At 43.4% G+C, this 12,280-nt stretch overlaps 2 protein-coding genes across 2 annotated transcripts; one reads left to right on the top strand and one right to left on the bottom strand.

Annotated features, from left to right (window-relative positions):
* Nucleotides 1-5,572: 5,572 nt before the first annotated feature.
* nms (neuromedin S) lies at nucleotides 5,573-8,513 on the top strand. The gene is made up of 7 exons (XM_076030966.1): nucleotides 5,573-5,943; nucleotides 7,159-7,205; nucleotides 7,464-7,520; nucleotides 7,633-7,659; nucleotides 7,744-7,797; nucleotides 7,878-7,952; nucleotides 8,106-8,513. The coding sequence occupies exons 1-7, from the start codon at nucleotides 5,871-5,873 to the stop codon at nucleotides 8,136-8,138; spliced, it is 366 nt and encodes a 121-aa protein (XP_075887081.1). The 5' UTR covers nucleotides 5,573-5,870; the 3' UTR covers nucleotides 8,139-8,513.
* Nucleotides 8,484-11,833, bottom strand: pdcl3 (phosducin-like 3). The gene is made up of 6 exons (XM_076030965.1): nucleotides 11,722-11,833; nucleotides 10,841-10,958; nucleotides 10,543-10,633; nucleotides 10,318-10,461; nucleotides 9,978-10,186; nucleotides 8,484-9,065 (listed from the first exon to the last, which is right to left on the bottom strand). The coding sequence occupies exons 1-6, from the start codon at nucleotides 11,725-11,727 to the stop codon at nucleotides 8,914-8,916; spliced, it is 720 nt and encodes a 239-aa protein (XP_075887080.1). The 5' UTR covers nucleotides 11,728-11,833; the 3' UTR covers nucleotides 8,484-8,913.
* Between the last annotated feature and the right edge of the window lie 447 nt (nucleotides 11,834-12,280).

A 12,280-nucleotide genomic window follows, 5' to 3' on the forward strand; every position in this document is an offset into this window, starting at 1 on the left:
ACAATGAATGACTGAAATATATATTGTTGGCCTAATAGCATAATTGCCTAAGTCATTTTTTGGCCAAATTGTGAAATCTGAAAAAGAAAAATACCAATGTGCTTGCTAAAAAATGTGTTTTTTCTTCTTTTCCGAAAACTTCAAACTATGACTTAGGCGACTATGCTATTAGGCTAACACAAATGGTACTATGTAGTAAACAAAAAAGTGTGACATAACTCAAAAACATTTTATATTTTAATTTGTTCAAAATGTCCACGTTTCATATAAAACATTTCGTGTTATTCAAGTTTTACTGAATCTGTTTGGCCTAGCAGGCACGGGTGCTGCCAAAGGCACTGTTTTCCAGATGTACAGTAGTTAGGTGGGTGGAGGGGGATTAAAACGTCGCAGGAACTAATATATTATCGTGAAATCTTTCATGCGTTTCAGCTGGAAATTCTTGTTCTTGCCCTGGGTACGAGGGCGGAGCCGTGCACGTGCAGAAGTAGCTGTATCTCCTTTCATTGTTTGGTTTTTTTTTCAACGTTGGCCACGTTCCCCGCACTGCACATGTGGGGCAACCGGTGGCCCGCTGACAAATGTGTTTTGGCTTCACTGCAGGCAAATGACTCCAATGTGTCTCACTGGCACAAAGAAAACAGCATTTGTTCAGGCTCTGGACAAGAATCTCGATCTCCCGTTAGCCATGTGTGAACCCTGACAACCTTCGTTGTGACTTGGACATCACATCACAGGGTTCGCAGCTTCGCGTGGAAGATGCCGAGGGGAAGTGGTGCAGGTTCGGCCGCGTTAAAACCTCCTGCGGTTTAGCGGCGCCGGGGCGGTCGCTTTCAGGCTGATTGGGTTCTCGCAGCATCTGCTTCGCCGTCCCCGATGTTTTTGCCGTCTTTTCGGCGACGTTGGACACTCCCTGATTTCCCACCTCCCCGTTTGGCGTCTGAGTGACTGCCTGGTGGGTCGGCGACGCCGGTTGATTGCATATGATTGTGAGAGTGATGATGCCACACAATAAGATGAGACAGAAGAGCAAGGAGGATGGGGCGGAGGGGAGGGAGATGTCGAGAAGACGGAGAGGATTTGTTATACGCTACATGATGGCCTCTGCAGTCTTCTTCGGCACAGTGATGCCGGCGAAAGAAAAAAACACCTTTGGGTGAGATTCAGTGGATGAAACCAGTGCAGTGCATCAGCTCAGGCTGTTTCCTGAATCCCTTAGGTGACCTTTAGACATCAAACAAACAAGGATTCATGTCCTTATCCAAATATTGAGAGAGAAGAATGCCAGTGTTTTTGAAATCCTATGTGCATTTAGAGTGCGTTATGAGTTTTTTTTTTTGTTGTTGTTTTTCTTCTAATCAAGCACTTTTTGTTGTTCCTGGATTTTTATAATTAACAATCAAGACATTCTATTCAATATACTATAACTTATTTTCTGGAGAAATGCATTAAAATGTGCTTTATTTTTTCAATGGCGGATAACTATCATGCACTTGAGCCACCGAAAAATGTGCGCTTGCTCCATAAGGAAACCCCTCATAAAAACAAATAAAGCTGATTATAGAAAACACGCAGAGGTGACGTAAACACAAAAAAACAAAGGCACCGAGAGAAAACATTTGTCCTGCTCAATTTTCTGAGGGACTTTACAGTGTTTAACATTCTACACTGAGATGCAGAACGTATCTGTCTTTCCTAATGAGAGAGGGACTGAGAGGATCTTCAGCGGTGTGTCTGGCCTGAAGTATTCCTGCATCTCTCGTGTTATTTCTTTGCGCGGGGGCCACTCACACGAGATGGCTGGTGATTACGATATCATCAAACGCGCTGCACACTGGGGTGGCTCAAGAGCCGGGGAGCGTTTTTGTCTGCCGTTCAGCCCGTGCGACGAGACAGCACTATCTTTTTTTCTTTCTTTTTTTTTGCCGTGTCAAGGACAAGTGGCGTCTGTGGTGTTGATTAAGGGAACGGTTGCATTCCATGCAAGCAGATTTTGTACGGAATATGAGAGTTCTAATGGCTGCTGTCAATCGGTCAATCTTCATACAAAAAGGCAACCAGGGACACGAAAGATATCTCCTGATCTGCAAAATGTAGACAAAATTACTAAAATACAAGATTGAAAGAACTTGAGTTAATCTCTAAACTAATCACCACACAGTGTCCACGTCAGACAACTGTTCCCTATTTAAACAACACTTTGGTTGGAGAGGGCAGCAATCCCTCCACGAGGAATAGAGACTGAGACTGGGACAACAAATCATCTCCTCAGTAGGTGACAAAAAGTTGTAACCAAAGCGGTTTATTGATCCCAATGGAGGTCTACTACTTCAGAGTTAACACCTGTTTGGTGCCAGAGGAGTCCCACAGGGATCGCTTCTTGGTACTTTGTGGTTCTCATTAACTGCCATGTCAGATGGAATGTTTCCCAATTATCTAATAAAGATGCACGGAAAGCGTGTGTCTATTTCCTAGATTCATCCATTCACGCTAATGTCTTAGCGTCGCTTACTTCTTTTTTCTTCATCTTTTTCTGAAGAATTTAAAGGTATATTCCTAGTAATTACTTCCTGGTTAGGGCGACACAGTGGCGCAGCGGTTAGCGCTGCCGCCTCACAGCAAGAAGGTCCTGGGACCTTTCTGTGTGGAGTTTGCATTCTCCCTGTGTTCTCTCCGGGTTCTCCGGCTTCCTCCCACACTCCAAAAACATGCATGTGAGGTCAATTGAATATTCTAAATTGTCTGTAGGTGTGCATGTGAGTGTGAATGGTTGTCTGTTTCTATGTTTCTAAATTGCAGCTGATTATTTGTGCAGTAATAAAGGTTGTGATCAGAGGTTTGGCGAGATAGATAAAGGAGATTTCAGAATCGATTGAGAGGGAAACTCCTGGTATTAACAAAACTAATAACCACAGACAGAATAATGCCCACAAATCTGTGTGTCAGGAAAAGTTGCATGGCATGTTCTCTAGTTCTCTCTATGATGCGACTCCAGGGGAAAATGAAGCTCACACCATACGGAGCAAGCAGAGGGCTGTTATGTAGGGAAGTCAACACAGGGCAGGCACACAGTTCTAGGATTTATTGATAAATAAAAGGGGGAAAAACAGATATTGGAGTGAAATCCACATTTAGGTTGTTTTAAATTCATATTTAGGGTGCAGAGCAGGGAGGAGCGTACAGGTAGCCAATCAGTTTCTTTTGGGGTGTGGTAAAATTTCCAGATAAGAGTTGTCCTTTAGAGCTGCATAAGAAGACAAAGACACAAAACAGGAAGTGAGTGCGAGCCGAGCTATCGCTTAAGACCATTAGTGACAGTTCTATCAAAATTGGACAACAGCTTTTTTATAGCGGCAATTTTTATTTGTTACACTTGAATATAATAAGTTAGTCCAATTCGTCTCCCCCCCTCACCTTCCCAAACAAGTTACCTGAGCCCTCCACCCGATTGATGACCAAAGTTTTACCTCGGTCTCAAAATGCATTAGTTAGTTATCTCACACAGTTCTGCTCCTGTAAAAAAAGGATAGGATAAATAAAATAGTTGTTGACTTTCCAACAAAAAGTGGAGGGCTAGCTCTCGATTTTGCAATAAAGGAGCTAACCAACAATAGCATGAACTGATACATCTTCACAATCAATGTAATCATGTCAGCCTTGTTTCGAGCCGCGCTCCACAGCAGGGCTGTCGCGGGTCCCCTCATATGGTGTGTGTCACATCCCGTGACCTACCCCAAGCCCGAACCGTATCTACAGCACGTTTGCCTCATTGGAGGCAGTGTGGTTCCGATCTGATGCCCTGGAGTCTGAGTCACCATATCAACAAGCATGATTCAGCACTCATTTCTTTCAATAGGCCACTGTCAATCTGTTTTGGACAGCGTAATAACCCCAAAGAAAGCTATTACCCTCCTAAAAGATGTTTCCACGAGCAAAACACTTCGCCAGCGGTGGATGAAGCGTCATCGCAGGCTTTTATTGACCATTTAATGGCGAAAATAAACTTCAGTTCATGTGAGGGAATCTCAAATGGATGCACATGGTTTGCTGCACCTGCCAGCGCAACCGCCGTAAAGCAGTGTAGACACACTGCAAACAAACAAGAAACAAATGCTGAAGAACACTTGTATTGTAACATCGTCATTCTACATCTGCAGTAGATGCTAACTTATAGTCACATACTTGTGACTTCAGCTTTCAGCCAGGAGAAGATATAATCAGTTGGCGACGTTTCAACCCTGAACCACAACGTCCTCCGCTTGGTGGGTCGGCAGTGGTGGCCAGTCACTGCCCATCTTCTCCTGGCTTCCAGCTTTGCTCCTCCCTTCTGCGCCAGAGCCAACATGAGGCTCTCACTGCTGCTTACCCCAACCTGCGAACTGCTGCTTTTTTACGCTGGAAAACCTCTACAGCCAATTCCAATGGGGGAAAAACCAGGCCTGCCACCCTTTGTTGCTGCACTGCTGGACCAGGTTGTGGTACTTGGTGGTTTTCCTCTCCCGGGCCTCGTCACACCTGTCTTCCCATGGGACAGTCTGTTCCACTATGATCATTTTCCCTCCCCCATTGGACCAAATGACTATGTCTGGCCTCATGGATGTTTGGATTCTGGGGTAATTGTAGTTTCCTTCCCAGGTTCAGCCTCATCTTCCAGGATTGAGTGGTCTGCAGGAGGCTTTTGATGGGTTTTAAGCAGGTTGCAGCAGTGAAGTGTGGATGTTGAAGGAATCCTCGTTGACACCCTGTTCGCCTTATCAGGCAAGAGGCCTGTAGGAGCAGGGTCAAAGCCTCAGACACTACATACGTTTAACGTAACTTGAATACAATTGACAGACAAAATTATCAGCGTTTTAAGGTGATAATAAACTGCCATTCACACGGCAACGATCCTGTTTACATGCATAACGTACACTGATAACTGTCCATATAAACTCACTGTACGAGGTATAATGTTCAATTGTCTATCAAGACAAATTGCTAGTCTTAATCTGTACCCTGGACTTGCACGGTGTGCCCAGGAATGTGGCCAGTGGGTGTACTGATCAACGCAGCATTCTAAATTCAGTGTTTACACACACAGCAGCTACTGGAGAAAAAAAATAAAAATATGTTGACGTATCAATCAACGTGCAGTATTTTGAAAATTCCAGGTACTTCTGACGTGTAATTTCATGTGCTTTCTATTCTGGCAAACACTCCCATCTTTCTGTTTTGTCTCTCCCCCCCCATTTTGAGTTACTTGTACATTACAATTTGATGTCAACACTTGCTCACCGTCTTGGCAGAAACTGTTCAGTGGGCGTTGGATTTATTCATAGACTAATCCTTCCCATCAATTTACGATCAAGCAAAACACTGATTTTAATCTGCACACGTATAGGAGAAAACTGGCACCAGCCTTCATAGTATACTGGTATATCTTTGAAGACATTTATTATACAGATTGAAAGAGCAGCGTTAATTATAAAATATTTTATTTTTAGCCAGATTCCAGTCACGACATCAATGAACAACTTCACATCAGCACCTGAATGCATCAGCGCCATTAAAGATGGAGGAGGGGGGGGGGGGGAGTGCCGTAATTCCCGGTGCGACGTTGTTCCCAGAAATTGTGCGTCTGTATGTTCGTGCGCGCGCGAGAAAGAGAGCGAGCGCGAGGGTTGAGTAGGTGGAGACGCGCTGGATTTGATTTGCGCACGCCGATGACCCGGCCGGCGTGATTGGTCACCTCGACGCGTTGAGGGGACGCGGGGCATGGCGCTTTTAAAGGTGCTGCGGTCGGACGGTTCGGAGTCACAAACGTTCACGACCCGACAGCAGCCGGAAGGAGCCGAAGCCCGAAGCACGAGGAAGGAAACTAGCACGGAATCATGCGTCTGGCAAGTGTGCGGCAACTTTTCCTCCTGTGTTGCTGCTGGTTGCTGGGAGCCTGGAGCACAACAGGTGAGCTGCTGTCTGCGTTCACTTAGCAAGTTACTTTAGTTTACTTTGTGTGTATTTCGTTGTTGTTGTTGTTGTCATTTACGTGTCCTTAAATAGTACGGTTAGTATTTGGAATTTGGAATGAATTTTTAGTTTTCTGAAATTTCTGATCAGTGACTGGGTTAGACTTCGGTGTACATTGATATTGTATTGTAATGTTGTGTGTTGTTTATTGCAACTTTAGTCGTTTGTCACCTCATATTCTCTATGCTAATTACCTCATGGCTCTTTTTTTTCTGTTTTTTCTTTTTCTTTTCTTTTCTTTTCTTTTTTTCCTATTTCTGTTTTTTGACACCCACTGAGCTTGATTTTTAGGCTGACTGTTAGTGATTGTTCAATAACAATCTACAGTCTCCCGCTTCAATTTAGTTCAATTCAAGATTATTATTTTTTCTTTAGGAACTTTGTTCAAAGTGAAAGTCTCCCTCTTGTTTTGGTTTAAAACAATATGGCTATGAACCACTCACTCACACACACACACACACACACACACACACACACACACACACACACACACACGAATACTATTCACCTCAAAAGGTTGATTTAAAAAAAAAAAAAAAAAGCTAAAGCAAAAGCTTTTATTCTAACAGCATATTCATGTGTACATGAGCAGCCAGACTTGATCACAAAGTTTTAATACCTCAATACTTCCCGACACGTGAGGCTTTCCAAGAGTGTCTTGACCAAATATGCTGCACTGTTTCCAGAAATCTTGCCAGTGAGTGTGACGACGAGTTACGGGAAGCTCATTAATTATTAGTGTCCGGCTTTCACGGCCAGATTTAGTGATCTCATTCTCCAGCTTTGTGTGACTGCGTCGGAATTTAAATATGACCATACACACAGCCACTTATTACTCTGTCTAACATCTAAACTCATGAAATCTATTGATTGATTAACAAATTTGTTTTACTATTTTAATAATTAAGATGTCTATTGGTGACATGAATGAGTGCGATTGCAATCATTGTAATTTCTGGTGTTGATTATTAGGGTATTTATTATTATTATTATACTCTAATTGATTGCACTTATTTTGTATTTTGCATTAACAATTCTATCTCAGTTTAAATAACAGCGCACTGCCTATTTGTTGTGCAAATTCAAAGCTGTCAACTGTTGTGCTGTAGTATCAGAAAACGTATTTATGATTCTGTTGTGCTCGTCACTCAGATGCCAGCCCGTTGTACGAGTGGGAGGATGCACTTGTCTTAAGAAAGGTGAGGAATTGTCTTCTTTACAGTACCAATAAAAGTCTGACATCTGAAGATTTATCACATTCGCATGGATGCTTCTGCCATTCGCCAAAAATGACGCTGCACCTGCTGTAGCAGCAACAGGGAGAAGAGGAACGAGTCAATGACTCAGACAGGAGAAATAAATGAACACATCCACCTTTTCCCGCCTCTGCCAGTGATCAGGATGAGAGATTGTGTTGCGTTTATTAATTCATAACCGTGTGCGTTGTTTGCCTGCAGTTGCGAGACGTCCAGAGTGACGATCTGAGGGGTGTTTTGTTGGGAGGACAGAATGAGGTACGAGGTTCTAATAAAATATAGTTTTACTGAAAAGATCTAAGTGTCCAGTTGTGGCACTGCCGACTTAACTGAACTGAAATTTTGTGCCCCCCCCTTTTTTTTTTTGCAGGAAGACATCCAGAATGTTTTTAAAAGGGTGAGAGTTTACACACAGATCACTCTGTTTTGTGCACTTTTTTCTTCTTCTTTTTTTTTTAATGCATTTTAATTTATCTTTCAGTTCCTGTTCCATTACTCCAAAGCACGCAACTCTGTCGGAGCAGTGCAGGATGAGGTGAGCAGACGGGTGACACGATATGACCAAATGTTCCAACAAGTTTCCAACGCTGAACCGGTTTCTCTGTGCTCACCCAGTCCGAGTCTGTGCATCCCTTGATGCGACTACACCCGAAGCTTTCCCACTTGAGGAACAAGAAGGTGGTGCTTCTGGTGAGGAGTCTCTCTCTCTCTCTCTCTCTCTCTCTCTCTCTCTCTCTCTCTCTCTCTCTCTCACAAAGACAATCACAATTAATAGCCTCTCTGCTAACCTTTTGTTTTTCTCCCTGCTAATGCCGTCTTCTGTCCTTCCTGCTAATTGAACAGAAGATTAGAGGCCTGCCGGAGGGGACGCTGTAAAGGGAAAGACGGAAGGACGACAGCAAAAAGTTAATCGGTCTCGACGAGGAGAGCAGCCGACTGGTGGAGCCCCACGCGCACAGCAGCTCACGTCTCTGGTCACACGGACGGAAACTTGATTTCTGGCGAAGAAAATCTTAATTATTGTTGTCGAGGGACGGGACCGAAAAAGAACAGCACGCAAAAAAAAATAACCGCCCCTGGCATGGCTGCAGCTAAGTGTCAATCCATGTGTCACAGTGAACCAAACCTCAAAACACAAACGGGGCGTTGTTGCGTGTCGGAAGGAGAGACGCAAAGGCAGCGCTTCAAATCACCAAGACTGAGACAGAGAGTCCAACAATAAACATTTGAAGGGTTTATTGAGAAAAAAACGACAAAACAAAAAAAACTGACGCAAGATGTTGTGGCAAAGAGGTGAACTCACATTTCGTCTGACAGATTTAAATGTACATGTACTTTTTGTGACATAGTTATCGTTAAAAACGTGATAATAAAAAAAGTGATTTTTCTGTGATGTAATGATAAAGATTGTGTTGGATTCTGGTTCTGCTGTCTTGGCTTTCTTTCAAGAGGGGGAAAAAAAAAACAAACAGGTGGCTGGATGAATGTTGAGGTACGACGTGGGTTCCACTCCCTCCGGCCGAGCGCTCTTCAAGTGGCGTGGACACAATAGAAAACTTCTCCGTCTCTGCTCCAGTATTGAATCATCAAGGTTGATCCTGACGCAGTCGCACCGCGGCTGTTGCGTGATTGGACCGATGAGGTTTTGTCGCTAGTAGTCCTCGTCCTCAGAGTCACTGTCCTTCGCCCTGGTCCGCTCTGAACACCTGATGGATGACATGAGCTTGTCCTCGATTTGCTTCTTGGGGTTTTCCTCCAGGTCCGTCTTTATGGCGCCGCTCTCAGATAACCGCCACTCCAGCTCTGGGTGGGACAGACAGAACGTAAAATATAACGGAAAAAAGAGACAATGAAATAAAATTACAATGGTAAAAAAAAAAATGTCAACATTAGAGAGCGCACGCGAACCCAAACGGAGAGGCTTTTTTTCCGCTCCAGAAGAAAAAACACCACTAAAATATCTCTATAGAGTCAACCAAAATAATGTATGCACACACACCAGGAAAAGAAAAACTTGCATGAAAATTTCAATACCAAATCTATTCGGACGTCACAAGATTGAGAGGTGATGTCTGAAAAAATGTATTATTGAAATATTTATGCACGTTTTTCTGTTACTGATGTGTGCATCCATTATTTTGGCTGACTGTATATACATCTATATAACTATGCATATTGCCCCTTTAAGTAATGACTAAAAACAATTGAGACTGAAAATGTAGATGCGTCAATGATGTACGTCAACGTAATGTTTTTTATGTAACTGATGAGTTTTTTTTTTTTTTTAAGTAACTATTAAAAACAACATTAAACAATAATTTAGCATGAAAGCTTGAATTGTCAGATCTTGACTATTTTCATCTATGCATTTAATGGCAGATTTAATTAATTACCCAAAAACTGCATATTTAACCCGTCATTTACAGCCTTCCACTAAAACTGATGCCTTGCTGGGTCTTCCATATGTTTAGAGGGAGACAAAAAATAAAAGCAGCCACTAGATGGACTCAGAGTGCAGAGCAACCACTCAAGAGTCATATCTGTCACTAAGGGCTGATTTTGCAAAATTGCTTTTTTTGAACACTTTCTGAAAAGTGCAGCAAGCAAGAGAAGTAAAAGATGGACAATTTCACCCGACAGTCAGCTGACACCTTCACAAAGAGGCGCGAGGATACAGTCAGGTAGACACGGTGGTGTTACTTCATGAACGCCTACCATCGGCTTTAAGGTTCATGCCACCGAAGACGAGAGGGCCGATGTACTGGGCCTTCATGTCGCCCTCGAAGTAGACAAAGATGGTGGGCAGGTTGTGGTCGGGGTAGTTGGGGATGCAGGTGGTGGAGATGGACTTGAGGAACTTGGTCTGCGGGAACTTCCTGGCCAGGCCGCACAGGTGCTGGTTGATCAGGGCGCACAATGGGACGCTGATGGGGGGAGAAGACAATGAGCGAGAAGTGGGTTTTATTTAAAAAAAAACAAAAAAAAAACAAAAAACCTGTTTGTTTGAAAAACATTTGTTTTGTTCTGTCAAGAGTCTTTAGTATTTCTGACAAACCCTGGTTTGTAGAGGTGCAGCACCACCCAGATTCCGTCCCCTGCCTTGTTGACCTCTTTGATGTAATCCTGGCCGGAGATTTCCACAACCTCTCCGAACACGTTCTTCAACTGAGTGGCCTTCCACTCGGCAAGACGCTTTTGCCTACGAGTCACGTCAGGAAAATTTGGTTGATGAAAACCTCAAACGAAACACTTCATGTCCTACTCTGTGATCTCCACTCACCTGTACATCTCAATAGCAGCCTCATCCTCCTCTCCAAACTCATCCTCGTTCTCATCCAGCTCGTCCAGCGTCATGTCCTCGTAGGTTTTGACTGTTTGGAGGAAAAGCACTCGCGTCAACGGATGCACGTACAAGACAGAAATGACAACAGGTCGACCTTCTGGGAAGCTCAGTGAGGTAACTTCATCGTTAACTCTGTCTTTCCAGCCCTACGACGTTGGTTTATTGCGTGCTAGGATACACCGTCAGCACTTGGGTAAAACGTTCAGCCAGAGGGAAACAAGACAGTCTGTCTTACCGATAGACTGCTGTTTAAGGGCCTGCTCTTCCTCCTCATCCTCTTTAGGCTCCTCTTTGGGAGGAAGAATGCCCTTCCTCCTCAGGATGTCATTCCACTCTGTGTCTGCGTTCGGGTCCTTGGGGAAGAAAAACAGAAATCATGGAACCATCAGCGTACATTCTGTTATTCTGTTCTCTGTCTTTGTCTGTTTATGACTGAATTGTGCCGTTCTGGGTTTCTTTCTGTGGACCTTTAAAGTTCAAAAGGTTCAAGTTAATCTTAAAATCTGTTTTCTGAAAGGCTGAGAGAAGAGAATATTTCGTATTAATTTTGCAGGCCTCTCATGTGTACTCAGAAATATGCAGGACTGGCAGACTGACTTAAAACAAAGAGTTAATATCCAGAGATAAACATAATGAATATAACTTCTGAAACCAGGCCTTAATATCTGTGAAGATGAAGAGTGAACTCAAGTTCAATTGAGGAACTTCAAGGTTTTAAAATCGCCCCTCTGACAAGCAGATGTGTCATTTCCTGTTGCTGACGTATTTTAAAAAAAGGCTCCTCCAGGCACGTTTTTCTTTAAAATCGAACATTTCCACACACCTTAATAAAACGAAATAGTTTTAGATTCGATCGTTACATTTGATGTCTGTGTCACACCATTGAGATTATCACAGCTAACATCAACATCCTGATGGGTCTGTGGATTGGTTCGGGAAGTTCAGCCCATGTTCAGTTTACAGGGCTGATATGCTGAGCTACAGTACTACAGCTGGCTGGTTTTCGGTTCTCGACTCGATTTATCTCGAATGGCAATATCGCCAAGAACAACGGCTAACTGTCTGTTTGATGAAACCGAAATCAAGTAGTTTTACAAAATATAAAGCTTCACTGACCTGCATTATGACGACCAAGAAGCTCCCCTGAAATCACACCGCTGCTCACCGCCCATACACGGAAACAGAAGGAGCGCAGACAAAATGATTCCGGCTGAAACAAACATCGGGAACTGTCTCGAAATAGCACAAACATCTAAAATTCACGCGGAGTTACAGAAGATTATGTTGAGAGAAATTTAAATTTGTTTAAATTGTTTTTTAAAAAAATGCAGTTTAGATTATCTTATGGCTTTTCAAATAAATAGATAACGCTTACGCAGGTAGGACAATAATAAAAGTGACACTTACTTCCTGTTGGAGCTCCTTATGACCATAGAAGGAGTGGGAGAGCAGCATTCCATTTGTGGCCGCCGAGAGCGAAGCCAAACAGGTGCTCGTCGTATCCCCACTACCCGCCCACCCCCCAACACACACACTCACGCACCTCACCCCACAGCACAAACTATTTATGAGGCGTCCCTTGAATTAAATTGGGTCTTTATTTTTAAAAGGCTAACTACACATTTTGCTACCTACTAGAAAAACAGGAAGTGACTCCAAGTTCCTTGACTTGTTG

This window comes from Nelusetta ayraudi, unplaced genomic scaffold (genome assembly GCF_046127955.1).
Source record: "Nelusetta ayraudi isolate G7.1 ecotype Tasmania unplaced genomic scaffold, CSIRO-AGI_Nayr_v1 ptg000031l, whole genome shotgun sequence".
In the NCBI taxonomy this organism is placed as follows: Eukaryota; Metazoa; Chordata; class Actinopteri; order Tetraodontiformes; family Monacanthidae; genus Nelusetta; species Nelusetta ayraudi.